Source organism: Protopterus annectens, chromosome 6.part0 (genome assembly GCF_019279795.1).
Source record: "Protopterus annectens isolate FY-2018-M chromosome 6.part0, PAN1.0, whole genome shotgun sequence".
NCBI lineage: Eukaryota > Metazoa > Chordata > Ceratodontiformes > Protopteridae > Protopterus > Protopterus annectens.
Window position 1 is genome coordinate 1,587,568,600 of NC_056737.1, and position 25,677 is coordinate 1,587,594,276.

Consider the following 25,677-nt stretch of genomic DNA (forward strand, 5'->3'; position numbering starts at 1 on the left):
GACTGGGAGAGAAGCACAATTGTATGCAACATAAGGAAAGCAAAACAATATTGAATCTGGTCAGACAATACACTGTTTTACCAACAGCTGCCTCCAAGAGGTTATGCATAACAATAGTTCAAATAACTATTATTTTTACTACACAGTCTATAATAATGACCTCTCACATTAGTGTGACCATATCTTTTCACTGACTGCTTTTCTACTTGCCTCTTTTTAGTGTTTCTCAAACTGGGAACAAGAACTATTCATGTATAAAATCAGGAGTCGAAAATAAAGATCCCCATCTGTGTTCCTGCTTTTTTTCTAATAAAAGTGTCTAAATTCAGTACAGTACAAATCTTAGCAAAGAATGTCCAATGTTCTTTCATTTGTAAGTAAATACAATTTTTTTTTTACATATTTCACATTTAGCTAAGACAAACAGTAGGCATTTAGATTACACATTCACTTTTTATACAATAATCTTCCGATTTGTATTCAGGAAAGTATACATGACTTTGTTGCGGCAGAAAATTTAATATCAAACTAAAATCTGTACTGCCATGATACTTAAATAAAAGTTAGGTGTCAACCTGAACTCTAAAATGTGAAAGTTAAACATTTCAAAGTACAGTCATTCCAATGAATGCATTTCTCCCAGCAGGAAAAAAATGTTTCAAGGTTTTAAACTCTGTAAAGCTCAAACTGTTTTCAAGAAGTAAGCAAGCTACAGTTCTGAAATATGGCTATTTATATATTAACACTTAGGCATTATAAAGACTGACACAGGCCTTTCTTCCTTTACATTCAACACCATTAAGATAGCATCTACATACAAGCAACTGGAGAATAGAATAAAATACTGATTGTAACAATGGTCTTTATGTCCTTCTTTATCAAAGAAGTCTGCCAATGTAAGTACTTTGAGCAGAAAAGTCTCCAAGAGGCACTGCTGTTTCCTACTCAGATGAATATCTCAGAATGGGACATCGCTGCTAGCTGTGTGTTGACACATCAGAAGAAGAACTACTGTTGCTGTTTGTGGTCTGAGCCCTCTTTATATACAAGTTTAATAACTTCATCTGGAAAACGTAAAAAGAAGTCTTGTTAGTATTCATGACAGTAAATTCACTTCATCAAACACAAAACGTTTCTCAAATTTTTACTGATATGTTGTTACAAGCCCTGTTAAATTACAATCTGTACAAGAATGAGGAGCAAAATCAAACACGTTCAGCGAACTCTGTTGTACATGCATCATCCTCATAAGCAGGTGCACACAGTACAGCTATGAAGTATGAAAGCACTCAGCAGTTCCACAAAGGAGAAATCATTTTGGCATTAAAAATTACTTATTTTGGAGGTAACAGAAGATTTTTTTTTTTTTGCATTAAATGCAAGAAATGTCCAATTGCGTACATTAGGATTACAGATAAACTGTATGCACAGCTATAATGAATAGAGGGATTTGTAAAGGATTATGCCCCTCCCTTAGGCTTATTGTAGGGATGCTTTGACTGGGAAAAAAAATAGTAAAAATAAAAGGTGTACCTTCTGTGCAAAGCAACTCAAATTTTCATTACAGTTTTGAAGGAGGGCAAAAAAAAAAAAAAAAAAAAAAAAAGATGTTTCAAGTGCTCCACGAGGCTCTCTGTCTTCTGATAAATCCGGAGCCTGCACAATTCTTGTCATATTTCCTTAAGTGTTTCTATAAGTAACTTCTTTTGTGGGAGATGGACATGAGTTGTGGCAGATGGACATGAGTTGCAGCTAATTTCAAATACATCTGTGAATAAAACAATACAGGAAAGCACAAAACCAATACAAAGTTCAATACATAAAGTCAAAAATAAAGTATAAACAACCGTAACTGGAATCAAGCAAGGGTAAATTTTTATTTGTAAACACGAGTGCTTTCACATATCAAGATATCCTCGATACAGTTGTTTATACAAAAGACTGTAAATGGAATACATATGTTACACTGGTAAATCATGTATCCTAAGTCTATATATTGCAATACATTGAAAAAAAAATCAGACACTATGAACAGCACGTCAAACTACTGATGATGTAAAATTGCATGACACTTTTCTGACTTTAAAGGATACATTTTTGATTTACTATCCTAACTGGATTTATTCACTTTGCTGATTTTTGGTTTTGCTTTTTTTCATTATGCAGCACATGGAACTTGGCTAAAGGGAAAGGGATTGAGCTGGATTATACACCTCTTTTTACGGGGCAGACCGTTACTGAAAGATTTAAGTAAGTCATACATGTACAAGGTAACCCTCTTCTAATTTTGTGCCATTCTTCTCAAAATGAATCTGGTACTGAGAATGTTACAATTGACTCTAAAATGATCTACTTAAAGATATTATTCAACTTGAGAACAGCAATATTAAATACAAATAGTTTCAATGGCAGTAATCAGCATTTGAGGTTTATTTACACTTACATATTGTTCCCTGAGCCTTACAGGTCCTGGAAATGACAGTTTATGGCAACACCTATTCTGCACTGCTGAAGAAGTGTCAGGGAACTGAATCTTTGTTTAAGTGAAAAAATTATGTGCGTCTCATGAATGAATATTTTTTGTCAACTGAAGATGAATTACTTGCCTCTATTAATACATTGGATCACAATGTCAGACATAAAAAGAAGTTATGTCTTACCAAAACATTCCATCTCTGTTGTCGACCTGAACTAATCCTTTGCTGTGGGCTCGGTTCCGAGCCTCGGAACCAACTCGGCCATTTATTTCAGCTCGCGCCTTCCAAACTCTCGAGCTAGGCTTTTACCTATAATGCTCCTCTCAACATTACCTCAGGTCGAGGTTGCCTAAATTAGTGGCAGACAAATAAACAGGAAGAAAAGACCAGATATGTGTCTATAACATGAAGCCAGTCCTGGGAGAGTTCGATCCACTAAGAGTCTCAGGCTGGGGGACGGAGGGAGGGGATGACAAGGATTAGTGAAGATCGACAACACAGATGGAACGTTATGGTAAGACAATTTCCTTATCTGGTGTTTTCAATCTTCACATAATCCTTGACTGTGGGACACAGCCCCCAGCTACCTAAATCTTGGGAGGTCTCATGGAAGAATATTCTTGAGCGCCATCAAACCGAATGATGCCTGTCCTCTAGAGACCTGATCCAGCTTGTAATGAGTGATAAAGGTATGAGGAGAAGACCAAGTGGCTGCTGCACAAATGTCATCTAAAGAGATAGCATGAAAAACTGCAGCTCTAGTTGAATGGGCCTTAACTGGGCATGAAGGATGGATCCCTTTCGACTGACAAATAAATGTAATACAGTCTCTAAGCCATTTCGCCAAGGTAACCTTTGAAACTGGATTACCTAAAGAAAGAGAGGAAAAGGAAACAAACGATTGGATTTTCTGGTCTTTTGTCCTTTGAAGATAAAAACATAACTATCTGTGGATGTCTAACAACTCCCCTTTGTTGGAAAAATTAGGGAAAAAGACTGGTAGCTGAAGTGTCTGATTGATATTAGATTCTGAGACTACTTTCGGTAAAAAGGATGAATTAGTCCTAAGGGCGACCCTGCCTTAGTAGGCTGGTTTGCAGGACAAAGCCTGGAGTTCAGATACTCTTCTGGCACATGTGACAAAACACTAAAAATAAAGATTTCCAAGTCAGAAACTAAGTCACAGGTAGCTGATGGTTCAAAGGGAGTCAAAGTATGGGACTGAAGAACTAATGTTAGGTCCCATGGAGGAGTGTTTTTTTAAAAGGAGGTCTTAACATTAGGGCTCCCTTTAAGAAGGCTTTACAAAGTTTGTGTGACATAAGGGATGATCCATCAAAGCCCATATGGAAATTTGAGATTACCGCTAGATGGACTTTAATTGTTGAGGAAGAGGAAAGTACAGTTGTGTACACTTACCATGAATGTAGATGTTCGAGTGTATTTACTGCTGCAGCCATCACATTTGGGTTATCTGCCTGCAGGTAGCCCTCAGCCGGCCTGAAAACCAGAGTCTTCGGATTTCTGCGTCGGATGCTGTCGCTTCTTCCATGACGTCAGGGGTATAAAACATTCAGCCGACGCCATTACATCAGTTTTTCTTGCTCCAGATGTTAGGTGCCCCCACAATAGGAAGCAATTATATGGTATGGAACACCACCAGCAAAAATCATATACACATGATATAATATATACCAAACAAGGAGGAAAGGTAAAAGTCAAGAGAAGTCAGGGGGCTGGAGGGAGGGTAACCAGGACTGCAACAGTGAATACACTCGAACATCTACATTTATGGTAAGTGTACACAACTGTACTATGTTTTTCATGTTTCACTGTTGCAGTCATCACATTTGGGTTGATTCCCAAAGCTAAGGAAGGGCAGAGGTAGTTAAAGAGCATTAGGGCTAGCAATAAGGCCCTGTAAGACTGCTGTGGCAAATCCAGCTCTGGATTTAGAAAAGATAGGCAGGTGGTAATGCTTGGTGAAGGTATGTACAGAGCTCCAGGTTGCAGCTTCCAGGATGTTCCTGGTAGGGACTCCTCTGAGAAATGCAGTAGAGGTAGATGCAGCCCTGGTGGAATGTGTTCTTATCCCCTGTAGGGTATGTTTTCCATGGTGTTTGTAGCAGAAATGGATGCAATGTGCTATCCATTTGGAAATGGTTTGCTTTGAAGTGGTCTTCCCCTCTGCCCCTGCAGCAAAGCTAACTAGCAGCTGGTCAGATTTTCTGACAGACTTAGTCCTGTCCAAACAGACTCTAAGCTGTCTGTGTACGTCCAGAGAATGCAGTATCCTTTCCCCTTTATTCTGATGATTAGGGAAAAAAGTAGGCAAATGAATGGACTGGTTTAGAGCCACACCAGACACCACCTTGGGCATAAAGGATGGATTAGTCCTGAGGGAAACCCTATCCGCATGGAACATAATGAAGGGTTCCACTGCCATGAGAGCCTGCAGTTCAGACACTCTTCTTGCTGAAGTGATGGCTAGAAGTAAAGCTGTTTTCCAAGAAAGGAATTTCAACTCTGCTGTAGCAGCTGGTTCAAAGGGGGGAAGAGGGAGATTTTTCAATACAAAGTTAAGGTCTCAGGCTGGAGTAGGAGCTCTCCTGGGGGGGGGGGGTCTTAAATTTTTGTCCCCTCTAAAGAATTGTTTTAGCAGGGGATAAGTGAAGAGGGGGTGGCTCAGTATTATAATGTGCTGATATGGCAGAGGCATGAATCTTAATTGACGAGAAAGGTAGGCCCTTGTGGAACAGTTTTGTTAAATAATTTAGAATATGAGGTAAGCCCATCCCCTGAGCCTGGCTCAAGGGACAGTATCTTTTCCACTTTTCTGAATAGGATTTTCTAGTACTAGGCCCTCCTTTTCTCAAGAATAGCATCCAGCACCTGCATACTGACGGTTGCTGGAGGTGAGCTCAGGGAATTAGCCAGGATGCAAGGTTCAGGGTTTGAAGCTGAGGGTGCAGAATCCGACCCGCCTGCTGAGGCAGGTCCCAAGGTTGCAGCACTGTCAAACTGCACAAAAGGGGGTACTAGTGCTGGCATGGCCAGTCTGGTGCAATCAGTATTGTCCTTGGCTTGTCCTGTTTGATCTTTAGTAGAACCTTCCAGAGGAGAGGCAGAGGGAAAAGGCATAAACTGAGAGGCTTTCCCAGGTAAAGGACAGGGCATCCACTTTCCAAGCTTGACTGTGGGGAGTTCTGGTGCAGGATTTGTTCAATAGGTAGTTCTGAGGGGAGGCAAATAGGTCTACCTCTGGTGTCCACCAAATTCTTCCTCAAGAACTTGAATATTTTGGGGTCCAGTTTCCATTCGTGTGGCTCCATGAGGTTTCTACTCAAGTCTTCTGCCAGTGAATTTAGTTTGTTTGGCAGGACTTGATCTTGTAGGCTCACTTGGTAGCTCAAGGCTGTGTTCCACAGAGCCATGGCTAGTCTGCAGAGTGGGTAGGCATGGGTTCCCCCCTGCCTGTTTATGTCCTACATAACTGTGGTGTTGTCTGTCTTTACCAATAGTTGTCCTGGAAGAATAAGGTCTTTGACGGCTGTCAGAGCATTCTGTACAGCTAACATTTCTTTTTGATTGATATGCAGGTGCATCTGTTTTGGGTTCCATTTGCCTTGAATGCACTGCCCTGCCATGTGAGCCCCTCATTCATAGTCTGATGCATCTGTTGTTAGGGTTTGGGTGGCAGGGGGTAGAGTGAAAGGGAGTCCCTTGTGGTAGCAGGCCTCTGCCCACCAAAAGAACTCTGCCCTTAGACAAGGAATGATAGGAATCATTGTTTCCAGGTCCTGAGAATGCTGACACCATAGACTTTTTAGATACCATTGAGGTTTTCGCATATGCAGTCTAGCATATGGAATTAACAGAATGCAAGAGGCCATGAACCCCAGGGCTTGCATGACTTTTCTTGCAGATAGCTGTGTTTTTGTGGCCAGTAGTTTGAAGTAGGTTGTCAAATGAACTTGTTTCTCTGGAGTGAGGAATGCCATCTGGGAAGTTGTGTTCAAGCTTGCTCCCAGGAATACAATCTGTTGGCAGGGTAATAGGTGTGATTTCTTCTCGTTGATGGTGTACCCCAGTGAAGTTAGAAGTCTCTTTACAAATGCCAGGTGTTGTAATAGCAAGTCTTGACTCTCTGCCTGAATCAGGCAATCTTCCAAGTATGGGTAAATCTGAACATTTCTCTGCCTGCAAAATGCAATGGCTGGAGCTAGGCACTTTGTGAATACCCTGGGCACAGTAGATAAGCCAAAGGAAAGTGTAGATAACTGATAGTGCATGCAGCCTGCCCTGAAGCGTAGGCATTTTCTGCAGGATTCCCTTATTGGGATGTGCAGGTAAGCTTCTTTTAAGTCTAGAGTTGCCAGCCAGGCATCCTTGGCTAGCATAGGAAGAAGTAGAGTTAGCATTTTGAATTTTGGAACCACCAAAAAGGTGTTGAGAATAGAAAGGTCCAGGATAGGACGCCAGATTTATTTTCTGGGAACCAGGAACAGTCTTGAATAAAAACCTTGTCCCCTTTGTTCTGCTGGGACAGGTTGAATAGCCCTGTTAGTGACGAGAGAGATTACTTGTTTTTGGGCCTCCACCCACTGGTTTGGGGGGAGGTCTAGCCATCCACTTGGGGTTGGGAGTGAGTGGAAGTGGAATCTGTATCCTAGGGAAATGATGTTTAAAACCCATTTGTTCTGGGTAATGAGTTCTCAGTTTTTTGTATGCAGGATAAATTTTCCTCCTAAGGGAGCAAGTAGTTGAGCAAGGCTTATTAGAGTTAAGGATAAGTCATTTGCCATTTTTCCATAGGGGGTGGCTTACTACTCCCTGCTTTGGAAGTGGGGGCCCCCACTGCTTAGATCTGTGCATAGCCTGAGACTGAAGTCTTGGTGGTCTGCTGCTCCTGGGTTTGGACTGAGAAGGCCTGGAAGGGACTGGAAAAAAACAGTTCTTTGAAGGCCATTGCCTACTGAACCTAGGTGGCTGTACTTGTAAGAAATCTTTAACAGTTTGCATAGATTTAGCTTTTTCCTCCATCCTTTTAAGGACGACTTCTGCTTTGTTGCCAAAAAGGCACTCTTGGTTTAAGGGTGCATCCAGTAATTTAGCTTTAACATGATCTGGCAAGTTTTGTTCCTTAAGACAAGCATGCCTTCTAAGTACAGACCCATTGACAGCAGCCCTGCAAGATGTTTCTAACGTATCAAAACCACATTGCAAAGTATGTTTACCTACTTATTCAGCAGAATGCATTAACTCTTGTAAATCTTTTTGTTCAGCACAGTCGAGAATCAACATCATTTTTGTTTAATTAATCCCATAATATGCTGCTGATACTTTAACATATGAAACTGGCAATTTAAAGCCCTAATGGCCAAAGTAGCAGAAGTATATACCTTCTTACCCCATCTGTCTAAATATCTAGAATCCCTATTAGAAGGGGTAGGATTTTTGGCAGTAAATGCCTTTTGGTCCTTGGGAAATGGTCTCTGGATCTGCAGTAGGATTCTTGAAAAGGAATTTGTGAGAGTCAGGTACTCTGTAGTACCGGTCAGGTTTCCTGGGAGCTGGAGGCAAAGGATTGGGGTAAGGCTGGATTTCAAGAAAACATCATCTACAATCTCCAGAACAGGAGGGATAGCTAGAGGCCTGTGCTGAAGCAGGTTTAAAAATTCCCTAAGTCTCTTTTTGGACTGAGAATAGTCCTGGCTTTCCCAGCAGAAATGCTCCCTAAGGGTATGCAAGGTTTCACCAAAAGAAAAATCTTCTGGAGGGGAAGCAGAGGGAATGGAATCCTCTGCATCAGAATCCTCATAAGTAGATAAGGATAAATCCTGGTAGTCAGAAGGAACAGAATACCAGATTCCTGATCAGAAGAATCAGAAAGAAAATCAGTTCTAGGTCTCCTAGAGGGGGAAGGCTGGCTTCCCCTAATTAATGTAATAAGGTCTTCAGCCATTCTAAGCATTTGTTTTTGAGGCATATGGGCCTGAGAATGCACTTTCATTGGTTTTCTAGGCTTAGTGCAAGCTTTAGCCCGGAGTAATTTGGTATTCTTAGCTTGAAATTAAGTTGTCGGTTTAATATGAAAACTGGTAGGCCTGAATACACCCTCAGAAGCCGGTGCCTGCACAGCAGCTCCGGACCCATCCAAGGTAGAGACATCCACAGGTTCCATAGTCGAAGTAGCATCTCGCTGCATACCAGACTCCGAATGGGTCTCAGTAGAGGCCTGCGAATCTGTAGTAGCGGGTATCAGGGGCTGCAAAAGCACCTCACTGAGTACCGGCGACTAGCTTGTTAGAAGTGTCGTCGGCAGTTTTGGACCTATGCGGTCTGTCTCTGTCTTTAGCCTTACGTTTTTTCAGAAGATCGGTAGTCGGATGGCTTACCGAAGCCATTTTGGAGTACGGAGATCGAGAACGAAAGTATTTAGCTACAAAAATAGCCTGACGACGAACAGTTCGGACATTGAACAAGGCACAAAACTGACAGCGAGGGACGTTGTGGTCTGGGCCTAAACAGGTGATGCAGTAAGAATGAAAATCTCTTATGAGGTATTTGCTTTCCACAGGCAAGATAATTATTAATTTTTTCTAACATCGGTTAGAGCAAGAAAAAAGGATCTCCAGTGGGGTACTTATCTTTTTGAAGACTTCAGGCCTGAAACTGGAAAATGAAAATTTCAGGAGTTGGCCATCCGGCACTTGCAAACTACTTCTGCTTCGGGCACCGCACGGCAAGAAAGACTGATGCAATGGCATCGGCTGCATGTTTTATACTCCTGACATCATGGAAGAAGCGACAGCACCCGACGCAGAAATCCGAAGACTCTGGTATTCAGGCCGGCTGAGGGCTACCTGCAGGCAGATAACCCAAACGTGATGACTGCAACAGTGAAACACGAAGAACATCCAGATTGATAGAGGTTAGCTAAAAAATCCAAAACCTTATGAACCTGGGTCATACAAGGGTCAAGTTCTTTCATAAGGGCTCAGCTTGCAAACTTTTCCCATTTACTTTGAGAAAGTTTCCTAGTTGAAGGCTTGTGATGGGCCACAATGATTTGACGGACAGGAGAGGAAAGGGAAGGATGCCTGACAATCATGGGAATTGGAGAAGCCATGCTGTGAGCTTGAGATGTTGGAGGTTCAGATGAACCATGCCCTCTGGATGGGACATTGGGTCTGGAGCTGGGTTCAGTATACATAGTTTCTGAAGAAAATGAGGCCAAAGGAAAGGAAACCAAACTTGTCGAAGTCAAAAGGGGGCAATAAGGATTATTGAGTTCTCTGACCTCTTGGCTTTCTTTAGAAACTGGGAAATCAAGGGAAAGGCATACAGAAGACCGGGGGGGGGGGGGGTTGGGGCAAGAGAAGAGTGTCTCTGGGTGACTCCCCCAGAGGAGGAATTAGGGAAAAGTAACTGCTGCACTTATTGTTCAGAGGGACGCAAAAAGATCGCAGCAAGGTTGTCTCCAGTCATGAAAAATCTGTTCCACCATCACAGGATTGAGAGACCACTCGTAAAGCATGAGAATTGTTCTGCTCAACTTGTCCGCTATCACGATGGAGCTCCCCAGAATGTATGTTGCTGTGAGAAAGCGGTTGGAAGAAATCACCCATTGCCAAACTCTAAGGGATTCTCGATACACTGGGTAAGATTTGGTTCCCCCTTGCTTGTTACTATACCCAACTACCAACATGCTGCCCATATGAACTGCTACTGTCACCAGAGGAAGTGCATCCTGGAATGCTTGCAACGCTAACAGAACTGTTTACATCTCCAGAACACTGATGTGCAAGTTGACCTCTAGTTGGGACCACGTGCCTTGGACCGTCTTTCCCAGATAATGCCCCCCCCCCCATTTCTGGGAAGCATCCGTGGTCACTATGGCTTGGGGTTGCGGAAGAATGAATGGTTGTCCCAAGAGAAACTGTTTGGAATGGAGCCACCACAAAAGGTCCTGTTTTCAGCGACTGGTAATCTCTGTTAGGTAAGATATTGGTTGATGAATCACAGACCACTAGGAGGCAAGTAACCACTCAGACTCACATGTGATAGCTTGCTAAGGAAACAAGAGTGATTGAGGCTGCCATCGAGCCTAATGCTTGTAGGACTAATCTGGCTGGAATCCTTCTGTTTTGAATGATTTTCCAACCTGGGATTTGATTCTTTGTAGTGTAAGTGAAGCAACTCCTGTAACAGTGTCCAACTGTGCTCTGATGAATTCTAATTCTTGAGAAAGCTGTAAATTTGACTTTTCGTAATTAACTGTGATGCCTAGAGATGCACAGTGTAATCTCTTGCTTGTTCTGACTCCTAGTGTTAGTGGGGAGAAGCCAGTAGATGTATGGAAAAACTCGAAATCCTTGCAGTCAAAGCTAAGCTGCAACCACTGCCATGCATTTGGAGAACACCCTGGAAGCTGAGGTGAGTTCAAAGGGCAGCGCTCTGAACTGGAAATGACGGTCTCCCAGCCAGAAGCGCAGGAAACTCATGGAGCATTTCTCGATTTTTCTGTGGAAATACACATCATGGAGGTCTACAGAGCACATCCAATCATCTTTTCCCAAGAAAGGAAGTATTGACTGTAACGAAACCATCTGGAACTTGGTTTGGTGAACTGCCTTGCTGAACTGTCTGAGATCCAAGATGGGTCTCTAGTCTCCTGTTTTTCTGGACAATAAAAAGAATCTTGAGAAAAACCCAGATCGTATTTGGTCTGTTGGGACTTTTTGGATGACTCTTTTGTTGAGCAGTTTTTGAATTTCTATGACTGCTGCTCCCTGTGACTGGGTGGAACATCCGGGAGTCTTTCTTGGGTTTTTGGATGTACGGATAGTGAGATTTTGTAACCTCTGGATATTACTCCCTGCACCCATTTGTCCAAAGTTATTAGTTGCCAGGCAGGCTGGTGCAGGGATAGTCATTCCCCGACTGCCTCCAGAAGAGGGTAATCGGGCCTCCCTTCAAGGGTGTTGGTAGGAAGTAACAGAGAAGGAATCTCTGGAACCCTGGTTTTGCAGGCCACTTCTGCCTCTGGGGCGGTGTCTTCCATTACTTCTCCCTCTGCCCCAGGGAAAGTCTTTGCCACGTGAATCCCAGAAAGGAACTTGGCATGTTTTAAACCACAGTCGCCCACCTTCTCCGGTTCCTACAGTAAGGCCTCTTATGAGCGGAGAAATATATGCCTATGGCAGAAAGAGCCTTCCCATCTCTTTCACATCTGGCGAGAGTGTATTTAACTTTGGTTCCAAAAGGGGATGATCTGTCAAATGGAGAGTTAACGAATGAGGCTTTAAATGGCTCCGCAAAATCACATAAGCGCATCCAGGAATGCCTTCTAATGGCTATGCCAGAACCCGCTGATCTTGTTGCCCCTTCAGCTGCACGGGCAATCAGCCTCATGGACGAGTTAGAAATCACTTCAAGGGTTGTGAGCAGCGAGGCAACCCTGTCCTGTACCTCTTCAGCTACTGCTCCTGAGAGGGTATCCAACAGCTTTTTGAACAGATCCATCTGCAACCTTATGAAATGTGCCACGTAATTCAGGGATCTGAGAGCAAAGGTCAATGAAGCATAAATGCGCTTCCCAAACCAATCTACAGTCCTAGACTCCTTGTTAGGAGGATGGATAGTCAGACTTCCCTAAGCAAGTTCCTTCTTTGTGGCTGCCACTATCACCATGGCATCAACGGGTATGGCTTTTGACCAGTGTTGTTTATCTTTAGTGGCTGAAAGGATCCAATCAGGTCTCTTAGGGATTGGTTCAATGAAGTCGGGTATCTTACACACCCGCGGAGCGATCAGTTTGATGAGATCATCAGTGAGCGGAGAGATCCAAAAAGTAGAGGGTTGGACATGAGAAGCCTCCAGATATACGACTCATCAGAAGAAGGGTGGAGGGGAAGATCAGCCACTCCTCTGTTTTAGGATTTTCAGGATGTCCCTGAAGGAAACATCAGTGGGTTGACCTAGGAGAACCTTCCCCTTTAATGAAAGTTGGTATCTTCAGTGAAAGACTCCTCCAGGGAGTATAAGTGCTTCCTCTTGCACTTGTTCTTCGCAGGTACCTCCTTGGGGAGATGATCCAGGGAAGTATTCAAAGAAGAAACCACCGAGGTGGGTTTTCTGAGGGCTTTTTTGCCCTCTGTCCAGGGGTTGAGATGGATGGGAGCTCCAGATGAGGGGCTGCTGAGATCTGTCCCAACAGGGATGGCATAGACTGCGAGTCCCCAATGGACAAAGCCTTCTCCATTATTCAGAAGGCCGGCCCTCCGGTAGTGGGATGGGAGCCTGGAACCAAAATAGACTCCTTCAGAAAGTACAGTTGTGTACACTTACCATAAATGTAGATGTTCGAGTGTATTCACTGTTGCAGTCATTACACATTTGGGTAATCCTGCTGGCAGGTTGCCCTCAGTCGGCCTGAATTCCAAAGTCTTGGGTCCTGTGTCAGCTGCTGTCGCCCCTTCCCTGACGTCAGGTCTTCAGGGGTACAAAAGAAGCAGCCAACCCCATTTTCTTCAGTTTTTCTTGCCCCAGATGTCAGGTGCCCCCTAACAGGGTAGCCAAAATTTAAATATATATATAAAAATACATACACCAATATAAACTTTACCTTCATCTACAAGCAAATACACCACATAGGTTGTATAAATCAGAGAAGGAAAGAAAAGTTCCAGCAGAAAAAAGTGGGATGGCGGGTGGGTAACCTGGACTGCAACAGTGAATACACTCGAACATCTACATTTATGGTAAGTGTACACAACTGTACTATGTTCTTCGTGTTTCACTGTTGCAGTCATTACATTTGGGTAGAGTCCCAAAGCTATGGTTGGGAGGCAGAGTCTAAACAGCATTAGGAGCGGTTATGAGGCCCTGCAGAACTGCAGTGGTAAAGCCTGCCCTGGATTTAGAGTAGAGTGGCAGATGACAGTGCTTTGTAAAGGTGGGCACTGAACTCCAAGTAGCAGCCTCTAATATGTCTTTGGTTGGCACTCCCCTGAGAGAGCCTGTCTGGATAAAACATGATAAAAGGTTCCACATCCATGAGTGCCTGTAGCTCTGTGTCAGAAAAATATATATTAATGTGTGTGCTTAATGCTAATTAGAAACTAAATGAGTTAACACGTTTTTCATTCTATTTTATATGCATTATTTTATATACAGCTGAATTTCATATGAGACTAAAATATGCTTTTGAAACTGCAGTGTGCTTTCTGAAACTTGCAAGATGCCCTCTGACCTAGTAATTGCTAGCATAGCAACATTCATTTTTATGCCTTTTGGAAATGTACTTGAGAAGCAGGTGATTATCTGCTAGGTCAGGAAGCAAAGAATGAACAATTCTATATTCTGCAATGTAATGATTTTGAACAATTAGCTCTGTTCGAAGTATGACAACACGCACAGCTGCAGAAGTTAGAGATAACATAAACAAAGGACTGTTGGAGAAATTAACTGCAATCTATACTTGCTTTGTGCTCAAATTAGCCATAGTACCTTGAATGGTAACATTGCATATATCTAACCGGTGGTAGCCAAGGCCACGTTGTTTTTCTTAGGAAGTTTCTCACAAAAATTGATAGCACAAGCAGAAAATTATATAAACGAGCACTATAAAATGATGATGTTAAAACTTGTGATTTACTACGTCAGCTTGGTAGGCAATGTCTTATTAGAAAATGTATAAAAATGCCTGCATTTCCTGATTCTAGTTAGACAAACTCTGTATTAGCACGTTTTTGTCTCCTTGCTGCAAGATTAAAGTGCCTTAACCTGAACCTACCGTGTATTGATCATTTTTAAAGTATATTTCTCCTTTGACAGTTTGGTCCTTCGAGCCGGAAACATATCTCTCACTCTGGCTCAGGTCAGAATTGGGCCCAGTGGCATGAACCCGTACGGGGAAAGTGGCCACATCGGTTCTTCTGCTTTGAAAGACCTCTGACTGAATTGTCGTTCAAAAGAGGCCAGACACTGTTTCTGATCTGTGATTGGAGGATGAGTCAACGTTCCGGTGGGATCCAGACACGGAGGCTGTTTTAGATCAGGGACTTGTTACAGTATTGTTTTTGTCAGGGAGATTTGCATGTGCAGATCAGGGACAAAAAAGATTGCTGTCTTGTCATAGATCAGGGAAACAGAATAGGTAGGCAGTTATTCTAGATAAACTGTGAAAAGGTGTAAATCGTGGTACCACGTGATAAAAAGGTTACGTAACAATTTCTAACTTAGCTAAGGCAACATGGGAAATCAGTGCACAAAAAGTTCCCGAGACCCGCTCTTAACCGAAGACGCGAAATATATGCAATTACAGTGTGCCGATAATGTTGGGCATTATACAAAATGGGTTAATAAATACAAATTTGATGGTAATCTAGATAAACCTTCACTTATTAAACTTGTTAGACAACTTAAAACAGACGCGAAAGGTCAGCTAAAAAAGCAACGACAATTAGGAGTCCCTCAGGCACACAGGTGGCTTGAAGAAGCAAACCGCAGGGAACAAAAGATTAAAAATTCAAAAACAATGGTCTTAGATAAAGAAGACAATAACTTGGTAATAGCAACAGCCCCTCCGCCCCCTCCACTTCCCTTACCAGAATATGAAGCGAGTGGACAAGCTGATCCACCTCCGCTATACCCAGCTGTTCCTGCAAAACCAAAACCGTTTGTCAGAGATCCTATTGAGACCAGGTCTCGAGCACGCAACTTAAGAGGGGATATTGAATTGTATGAAATGAATAAAAATTCACAAGCTATGAGTGAAGAAGAAGTATGTCCACTCATAGAAGTACCAAATCCGCAGGCAGGACAGGACCCAACTCTTCTAGTATATAGACCGTGGACACCAGAAGACATCCAGAAAGCCACAGAGGGAATTCCCCATCCAAAAGTTAATTTTAGAAAATTCTTAGAAGACTTACAGGGCATGAGGTTAAGTTACCATTTGAATGGAGAGGAAGTAGAGAAAGTAGTCAGACAAATCGTAGGTCCAGATTGGCACATGATCAGTGGCAACTGGAATCCCCGTGACCCAGAGCTTAGACCACTCCCACATAGTAACGCAGAACTGGACAACAGAGTGAAAGGTCTAACAGACCGAATCTCTGAGAAATGGAAGCCTAGGGCTGAATGGGCTGGCATTAATCAATGCATACAACAAGAAGGTGAAACTGTTGATAGATATTATGCCAGATTATTACAATGTTTTAATAACCATTGTGGAATGCAGGTACCTGAAGACCAAACACATGATTCCCCATATGAGCAACAGCTAAGGAATGCATTTTTGAAAGGCAGTATTGCACCTATTAGCAGCTTTATTACAAAGCACATGGTAGATCATCGTACAAGTAGATTACAGTCATTACTTGAATATGCAAGACATGCCAAAAGGCATTTTAATAGCAAAAAGAAAAAGAAAACTCAAGTATTTGCAGTAGAAGACGGATCAGAAGTCTTTGTAGTACAAACTGGGAAGAAGGGTAAGAAAAATACCCAGGGAAACAAACAATCTGATAAACGATCAGAGGACTTTGAAGAGAGAAAGAAAAGGGGTGAATGTTTTAAATGCGGGAAAAAGAGACATTTAGCAAGGGATTACAGGCAAAATAAAAAGGTAACCACAGAAGACAAAGAGGGTGAGGACTGACTATATGGTAGTCAAGAATCACTGGATAGGAATAAACAAGAAAAGACAAGTGCAAATGTAGTAGAAGGGGTAGAGGACGTGATAGAAGAGGTAGAGGATGTGCATGAAATCACAGATAATGAAGAAAATGAAATTTTGGACTTAGCATTATTGAGCCTAGAGCTCTACTCAGCAGACACAAAACCGGAAGTTACACTTCTGGTAGAGGGGAGGGAAGTTAAATTCCTGTGTGACTCAGGGGCTTCACGGACCCTGATACATCCTTCCAAACTACCAGAAAATTCAGAATCACTTGACTACATATTAGTGAAAGCAGCTAATGGACAGCTGTATCGGGAGCCACTCTCCCACAACACAGCGATAACCGACCCAGTTTCAGGGATGACCCAGAAAAGCAAAATTGTTGTTTCTGCAGAATGCCCAGTGAATCTCTTGGGCAGAGCCCTAATGCAGATATTTGGCATAGCCGTAGTTCCAACTATGCAGGGTATGGAAGCACAGCGACAAATGGATATTTTTGTAGTGCGACCGGAGGGTGAAACATTTTATTGGTACAGCCAGGACTTAGTTACGACTGGTCCAGGGGCAGTAACCGAAGAACTGATGAACGTAGCCATCAATAAAATCCCCCCCCCCCTTGACACTGATAAACAGCATTTGTTGCATTGTACTCTATATTACTGTAGCAAACCAGGACCTGATAAAGAATATGAGCAAGAACTGTTTGGAAACCATGCTAACAGATTAGTATTACGAAATTTGTACTGGGACACAGAAGGAAACAGTGTAGTGAGCTGTTCATTGCCCCAGGAATTCTATCACTATACAAATCTAATCGATTACCACATGTGAGTTTAACTAAAGATAGAAACGTGAAGTGGGCAGACCTAGGAGAAAAAGTCACAAGGTGGGAGAAACAGAGTTAGAACTTTCCGAACAGGGAGTACAAAAGCAGAAACTAAATTGGATAACGCAGACACACCCAGCTGTACACTCACAAGCAAGTGAGGACAGCTGAGTAGCACTCTTACTAGAGGAAGAGGAAAAAGCCATACGAGACTTACTAGAGACTCTCTGATCAACAGGGAAATCAGATGTAGGACTTATTCGTACAGCAGGACCAGTTACTATCACTCAAAAGAGATAGCATCCCTTGAGAAAGGATGCAGAAATAGGAATCAAACCTATAATAGCAGCAGTACTTAAGGAAGGAGTCTTGATAGAATCTCCCGATTCACCATGTAATACACCCTTATTTCCCATTAGGAAAGCAAACAGAGAATGGCGTCTGGTCCAAGATTTACAAGCTGTAAATGACGCAGTTATATCCAGGGCACCTACGGTGCCAGATCCACACACTTTATTGAATGATTTGAAAGCTCAACAAAAGTATTTTTCTGTGGTAGATATTAGCAATGTATTTTTCTCAATACCGATACACCCTGACAGCCAACATTGGTTTGCATTTACAATTCAGGGGAAAACGTATACATATACGCGACTACCACAGGGATATTGTGAAAGTCCAACAATATTCGCACAAGAAATGGCAAGTAACCTGGCGGGATTTATCCCATCGAAAGGCAGATTTTACTTTATGTAGACGACATTCTGCTGGCAGCCCCCACCCAGCAAGAATGCAGCGAGGATACCATAGCATTACTACAATTTTTTGCCACTCAAGGACACAAGGTAAACAAAAACAAACTGCAACTTTGGAAAAAACAGGTCAAATACCTGGGATATGTAATATCCAAAGAAGGCAGAATATTAGATGAAGACAGAAAAACAGGAATATTACAAGCACCTAAACCAACTACCAAGAAGGAAATTATGTCCTTCCTGGGTACTAACTTTTGTCGGAGTTGGATTCCAAACTATGCCTTGGAATCTGCTCCGCTGACCAACTTGATATTCAAAAAGCCTATGGCAGCACAAGATTTATTACAGTGGACACCAGAAGCAGAATCAGCTTTCTGCAAATTGAAACAACTGATAGCTTCTTCATTAGTTTTAGGATTACCAAACTATCATAAACGATTTTTCCAAACTGTAGATTGTAAGCAAGGTTATATGACATCAGTGTTTTCACAACAGCATGGGGACAAACAATGCCCCATAGCTTACTATTCATCACAGCTAGACCCAGTGGCGCGATCCCTGCCCCACTGTGTACAAGCAGTAGTCGCAGCTGCAATGGCAGTGCAGGCTTCAGCCTCAGTAGTATTGTTCCACCCTCTCACATTAAGAGTGCCTCATGCAGTCGTGATTATTTTACTGTAAGAAAAAGTAGCATATCTTTATCCTGCTAGACATCTTTCCTGTACGACTATAATGTTGAGCCAAACTCATATGACAACTGAACGATGCACAACATTGAATCCATCAACCTTGCTCCCAACCCCTGCAGATGGCAAACCACACTGCTGCCTGCAGGAGATTGAGCAAAAGACACTACCTAGAAAAGATCTTACAGATGTTCCCTTGAATGATGCCGAGGTGACATACTATGTGGACGGCTCGTGCAGGAGGGGTCCTACAGGACAGAATCTAGTGGGGTATGCAGTAGTTTCTGATACTGAGATTTTAGAAGCAAAGTCTTTACCACACAACTTATCTGCACAAGCAGCAGAATTGATTGCTTTGACAAGGGCATGTACCTTGGCAAAAGGTAAGAGTGAACATTTTTACTGACAGTCAGTATGCTTTTTCTACTGTACATGTTTTTGCGCAGCAGTGGAAAAATAGAGGAATGATAACATCTACTGGTAAACCAATTAATCATGCACAATTTATTTTAGATTTGTTAGACTCTATTCAGTTACCTCAGAAAGTAGCTATTTGCAAATGCGTAGCTCATACCAAGCAACAGGATAGAATTTCAAAAGGTAATGCAAGGGCTGATACAGCTGCAAAACAAGCAGCTTCAGAAGTATTTCTTTTGAGTGAGGAATTACAACCATCTGAGATTTTAGACTTAGAAATGTTAAAAACAATGCAGACACTTACTACGAATGTAGAAAAACAAAAGTGGATAAAACGAAGAGCAATCCTTGAGAAGGGACTGTACATCTCCAAAGAGAATTAACCGATTTTGCCATCTAACTTGTTTAGATATGCAGCTTTGTTGAGCCATGGGCAGTGCCATGTCTCAACAGGGGGAATGGTACAGTTAGTGAATCGAGTGTTTACGACGTATGGATTTACAAACTACACAAAAAATTTTTGTGCAGCATGCCATGTTTGTAACAAGCATCATGCACAAGGGGCATTGAAACCTAAGCAGGGGAGTTTCCCTAAACCACCGTATCCATTCCATACTATTTGTATGGATTTTATAGAGCTGAACAAATGTGAAAATAAGAAGTACTGCCTTGTCATCATAGATATGTTTTCCAAATGGGTGGAAGCTTTTCCAACTAAAAATCCAGATGCAGCTACTGTTGCAAAAGTCCTCGTTAAAGAAATTATTCCTAGATTTGGCATACCGGAAAAGATTTATAGTGACAATGGCACACACTTTGTAAATCAAACTATACAACAACTCAGCCGTTATTTTGGGATTTCTCTGAAAAATCATTGTGCATACCACCCCCAATCTGCAGGATTAGTAGAGAGGCATAATGGGGTTTTGAAAAACAAGCTTAGTATACGAGGCGATTTTTGAATAACAAACTTTTGCAGTTAAATTCTGTTTCAGATAAAGAGCAAACCAGACCATCGGAAGCAGCAGTAGCCCCAGGCGCATGGGTCTGGGTGAAGGTCGTGAAGAAAAAGAACTGGAGTTCTCCGAAGTGGGAAGGGCCGTACCAGGTACTACTGTCGACAGCCACTGCAGTCAAGATCGCAGAGCAAGCGTCCTGAATTCATCTGACACATTGTAAACTGGTTAAGAACTTTGAACTGGACAAAAACCTTGTTACTGTTGTACAATGAGAACAAAATGACCAGGTATAGAGTAAACAGAGATGCAGAACAACCTCAGAAAATTTGCATGATTATTCTGATAGCTATACTGATAACATTGATCTTTTTGTTGTGGCCTTTCCTTTTCCCAGCCACAAGTGTTGAACTGATCAAACGTGATGCATTACTCATAGGCTGGCATCCAAACTTTAACATTTACCAAGCAATTAAATATGTGTATGCTGAGACTTTCAATGTTTCGAACTGCTGGATTTGCACAGCTATACCGACAGCATACGGGGGATTATTAATGACTGCTGTCCCCCTAGGGGTCAATGAGACCTGGGAAAACTTGATTTTTGATACTACACCTGTGAAATCACAAGACAAAATAGCATTGTACCTACCTGTTACACAAAAAGGGATTGTATGTTTTTACAAGAATGACACTATTCAGGTGGGTTGGAGCAATTGCAATGTGACTATTTCTTATAAATGTTATATTAAACCCAGTAAGACTAAAACTATTTGTGATACAAACTATGATGCATATTTCGCAAAAATGCATAGAAATGTTGATGAGATACAACATAATCCTGTTCTTTTAAAGCAGCTTTCTATTATTGATAAGAAAATGTTTCATGCAGGGCAAGCTTATATCAATACTAAAGTAGAGAATTGTTATTTTGTTTGTGGGGAAAAAAGCATATAAATGGCTACCAGAGAACTGGTCTGGCAGTTGTTTTTTGGGTTACCTGGTTCCGGCCATACGACACACTGCAGCTTTGCCTCAGGGAAAAATATGAAACGTCAGAGAGGTCAGCAGTAAACCTAGAAGTCCAATTAAGAGACCCGAGAATCCAGTAGGACGAATCGAAGCAGGATGGAGAAACCATAACTCCGTAAAAAACAAAGATAAACTGACACACATGGACTTGAGTGACACCATTATATCATGGGCAGGCATAGCCCCTGCATATGGCGCAGTGAAATCTATTTGGGAGCTGAGAAAACTTCTCGAAGTTATGAGCAATGCAACTTTTTCTGCTCTCGAATTAGTGACTGATGAACTGAATGCTATGAGAACTGTGGTGCTTCAGAACCGCATGGCTCTTGACTTCACCCTAGCGGCGAGAGGTGGTACGTGCGCTTTAATCAAAGAAGAATGTTATTCGTATATTCTTGACAACCAGCATGAAATAAACGACCATCTTGAGGTGATCCAGCAAGTGTTGATCATGACCAAACCAGGTCCAAACCCTCTGACGGACTTTTTCCAGAATTTGTTTGGGGGGGGGTTCCATCCTAATGAACATCCTGATTGCCATTTGTGTGGGATTACTCCAATTAGGAGCATGCATTTGTTGTGGTATTCCCTGCATGAAAAAGTTAATCAAAGAATTTATAGATATATCAGTTTCTGAGACTTTGTATCAAAGTACTGAAATTGAAGAATTGTTGAAAAGTGAAACACTTTCATAAGTTTAAACTGAATGACTCTCTTAACTGCAAATTAGAATTAAAAAGTATTAACGGGGGGAAATGTCAGAAAAATATGTATTAATGTGTGTGCTTAATGCTAATTAGAAACTAAATGAGTTAACAGGTTTTTCATTCTATTTTATATGCACTATTTTATATACAGCTGAATTTCATATGAGACTAAAAGATGCTTTTGAAACTGCAGTGTGCTTTCTGAAAATTGCAAGATGCCCTCTGACCTAGTAATTGCTAGCACAGCAATATTCATATTTATGCCTTTTGGAAATGTACTTGAGAAGCAGGTGATTATCTGCTAGGTCAGGAAGCAAAGAATGAATATTCTGTAATATACTGATTTTGAACAATTAGCTCTGTTCGAAGTATGAGAACACGCACAGTTGCAGAAGTTAGAGATAACATAGACAAAGGACTGTTGGAGAAATGAACTGCAATCTACACTTGTTTTGTGCTGAAATTAGCCATAGTACCTTGAATGGTAACATTGCATATATCTAACCGGTGGTAGCCAAGGCCATGTTGTTTTACTTTGGAAGTTTCTCACAAAAATTGATAGCACAAGCAGAAAATCATATAAACAAGTACTACGAAATGATGATGTTAAAACTTGTGATTTACTACGTCAGCTTGGTAGGCAATGTCTTATTAGAAAATGTATAAAAATGCCTGCATTTCCTGATTCTAGTTAGTCAAACTCTGTATTAGCACATTTTTGTCTCCTTGCTGCAAGATTAAAGTGCCTTAACCTGAACCTACCGTGTATTGATCATTTTTAAAGTATATTTTTCCTTTGACACTCTGAAACCCGTCTTGCAGAAGTTACTGCTAGGAGCAGTGCTGTTTTCCAAGATAAAAACTTTATATCAGCAGTAGCAGCTGGCTCAAAAGGAAGCAGGGTGAGTTTTTCCAAGACATAGTTGGGGTCCCATGCAGGCATTGGTGATCTCCTTGGAGGCCTTAAGTTTTTGGCTCCTCTGAGGTACTGCTTTAATAAAGGATGAGAAAAGATTGGTGGCTCTGTATTGTAATGAGCCGAGATGGCAGAGGCATGAATTTTAATTGTTGAAAAAGATAGGCCTTTGTCCAGCATCTCAGTTAAGTATTGCAAAATCTGATGAATATTTGGTACAGCTGTATCAGTTCTTTGTGCCTGGTTCCAAGCACAGAATCTCTTCCATTTTCCAGCATAAGATTTTCTAGTACTAGGCCTTCTGGATTCCAAAATGACATCCATCACAGCTTTACTGAGAGGTGTGTTTTGTATGACTACATTATCCGCCATGCTGCCAGGTTTAAAGTACTGAGCTGGCTGTGCAGGATCTGATTGTTTTGCTGGGGCAGTAGATGAGGTATTTCAGGTAAGGTCCAAACTGGGCATTGAGATAAGTTCCTTAGGAGTGGATACCAATACTGGCTGGGCCAGTATGGGGCAATCAGTATCATCTTTGGCTTCTCCTGTCTGACCTTTAGGAGTACCTTGGGGAGGAGAGGCAGTGGAGGAAAGGCATATACTGATAGTTTTTTCCAGCTGAAAGATAGGGCATCCACTTTCAATGCTTGTCTGTGATAAGTCCTTATGCAGAACCTTTTTAGTTGGTAGTTGTGAGGGGAGGCAAATAGATCTATGTCCGGGCATCCCCATATCCTTATCATCATGCTGAAGACTTGTGGATCCAGCTGCCACTCGTGGGGATCCATGAGGTTTCTGCTTAGTTCACCTGTCAGAGTGTTTTCCTTTCCTGGCAGGAATTGTGCCTGCAGATGTACTTGGTAAGTCAATGCTGTGTCCCACAAAGTCATGGTTAGTCTGCAAAGGGGATAAGAATGTGTGCCCCCCCCTGCTTGTTTATATACCACATGACCGTGGTGTTGTCTGTCTTTATCAGTAGTTGTCCCAGATGAAGTAGGTCCTTGAAGGCTGTCAGGGCATTTTGAACAGCTAGCATCTCTTTTTGATTGATATGTAGATGCATTTGGTTTGAGGACCATGTGCCCTGAATGCATCTTCCTGCCATGTGGGCCCCCCAGGCATAATCTGAAGCATCCGTTGTTAGTGTCTGCCTGGCTGGGGGTAAAGTGAATGGCTGTCCCTTGTTCTGGTGACAAAAAATCCTTTGCCCACCATCGAAACTCCTGTTGCAGGCAGGGAATGAGAGTAATCATTGTTTCCAGGCTGTGGCAATGTTGAGTCCAAACACTTTTTAGGTACCATTGAAGTTTCCTCATATGCAGTCTTGCATATGGAATTAGTAAGATGCAGGATGCCATGAAGCCCAAAGCCTGCAGAATTTTTCTTGCAGATAACTGGGCCTTTGCTGCCAACATTTTGAAATAGGTAGTCAGTTGCCTTTGTTTGTCTGGTGTGAAATAAGCCATCTGGGCAGTTATATTTAAGCTTGCACCCAGGAATATTATCTCTTGAGAGGGTACTAGTTTTGATTTTTTTTCGTTGACCGTGTACCCTAGGCATGTTAGAAGTCTTTTAACAAACGCCAGATGCTGTAGAAGAATGTCCTTGTTCTCTGCTTGAATTAGACAATCGTCCAAGTAAGGATATATTTGTATTCCTCTTTGTCTGCAGAATGCAATTACTGGTGCCAGGCACTTTGTGAAGACCATGGGTGCAGTAGATAAGCCAAAGGGCAGTGCAGGGAATTGGTAATGCATTGAGCCAGCCTTGAATCTGAGGTATCTTCTGCATGATTGTCTGACTGGGACATGCAGGTATGCCTCTTTTAGGTCTAAAGTCACAAGCCAAGCATTCTTGCCCAGCATGGGCAGAAGCTGCTGCAAAGTCAACATTTTGAATTTTGGTATATCTAGGAATGTGTTCAGAATAGATAGGTCCAGTATTGGTCTCCAGGCCTTGTCCTTTCTGGGTACCAAGAACAGTCGAGTAAAATCCTTGTCCCTGCTCTTGCTCTGGTACTTGTTGAATGGCCCCCATGTCCATGAGGGATGAGACTTGATTTTGCACCTCTGCCCATTGATTTTTTGGCAGATCTGGCCAGCCGTTTGCCTTTGGCGGGGTATGGAAATGGAACTTGTAGCCTTGTGACACTATAGAAACCCACTTGTCCTGGGTTATAATGTGCCAATTTTGAAAAAAAGTGCTAATTTTTCCCCCTAAGGGTGCTCCCAGGACATAAGTGCTTGGTGCCGGCAGGGGGAAGTCATTGGGACTGTTTCCTGTATGGTTGTGATTTGTCTCTCAACTTTGGAGGTAGAAGACCCCATTGCTTTGACCTGTATAAACTTTGCACCTGGGATCTGCCTCTAGGGCGTCTGGATCTGCCCCTATGAGGTCTGTCTGACACAGGAAAGGACCAATTCTTTGTAGGCCAGTGTCTACTAAACCTAGGTGGCTGTACTTGTAAAAAAATCTTTGACAGTTTGCATAGATTTAGCTTTGTTCTCCATTTTCTTTAACACCTCTTCTGCCTTAACACCAAACAAAGTATCATGCTGTAAAGGTGCATCGAATAATTTAACTTTGACATGATCAGGCAGATTTTGTTCCTTTAACCAAGCATGCCTCCTGATCACAGAACCCGTAACTGCGGCCCTTCAGGAGGCCTCCAAAGAATCAAAACCACATTGATATTATTATGCTTTCCAACTTGTTCAGCTGTATGCATTAAATCCTGCATTTCCTTGTTTTCTACACATTCAGAGTTTAACATTTTCTGTTTAAGCAATGCTAAGACATGTTGCTGATATTTGAGCACATGAAACTGACAGTTTAAGGCCCTTATAGCCAAGGTAGCAGATGTGTAAACCTTTTTTCCCCATCTATCCAGTGCCCTAGAATCCCTGTCAGAGGAGGTAGGGTTTTTTGCAGCAGAAGCCTTAACTCCTTTGGGACCCTTTGAAATAGTTTCTGGGTCAGCAGCAGGGTTTTTAAAAAGGAATTTATGAGAGCCAGGAACCCTGTAATATCTGTCAGGCTTAACAGGAGCTGGAGGTAAGGAGTCAGGGGTCAGACTAGACTCCGAAAACATATCTACAACTTCTAACACAGGGGGAATGGCTAGAGGCCTGTGTTGAGGTAGTAAAAGGAAATCCCTAAGCCTCTTTTTAGATTATGAAAAATCTTCTCTCTCCCAGTGGAAATGCTCCCTCGTG

At 42.2% G+C, this 25,677-nt stretch overlaps 1 protein-coding gene across 1 annotated transcript in view; it reads right to left on the reverse strand.

Annotated features, from left to right (window-relative positions):
* Nucleotides 1-288: 288 nt before the first annotated feature.
* CLASP1 (cytoplasmic linker associated protein 1) overlaps nucleotides 289-25,677 on the reverse strand; it is a 4,127,769-nt gene continuing 4,102,380 nt past the window's right edge. The window contains exon 41 of the mRNA XM_044073692.1: nucleotides 289-1,064. Within this exon, the coding sequence (XP_043929627.1) occupies nucleotides 978-1,064 (87 nt within the window). The 3' untranslated portion in view covers nucleotides 289-977. The remainder of the gene's footprint in view (nucleotides 1,065-25,677) is intronic.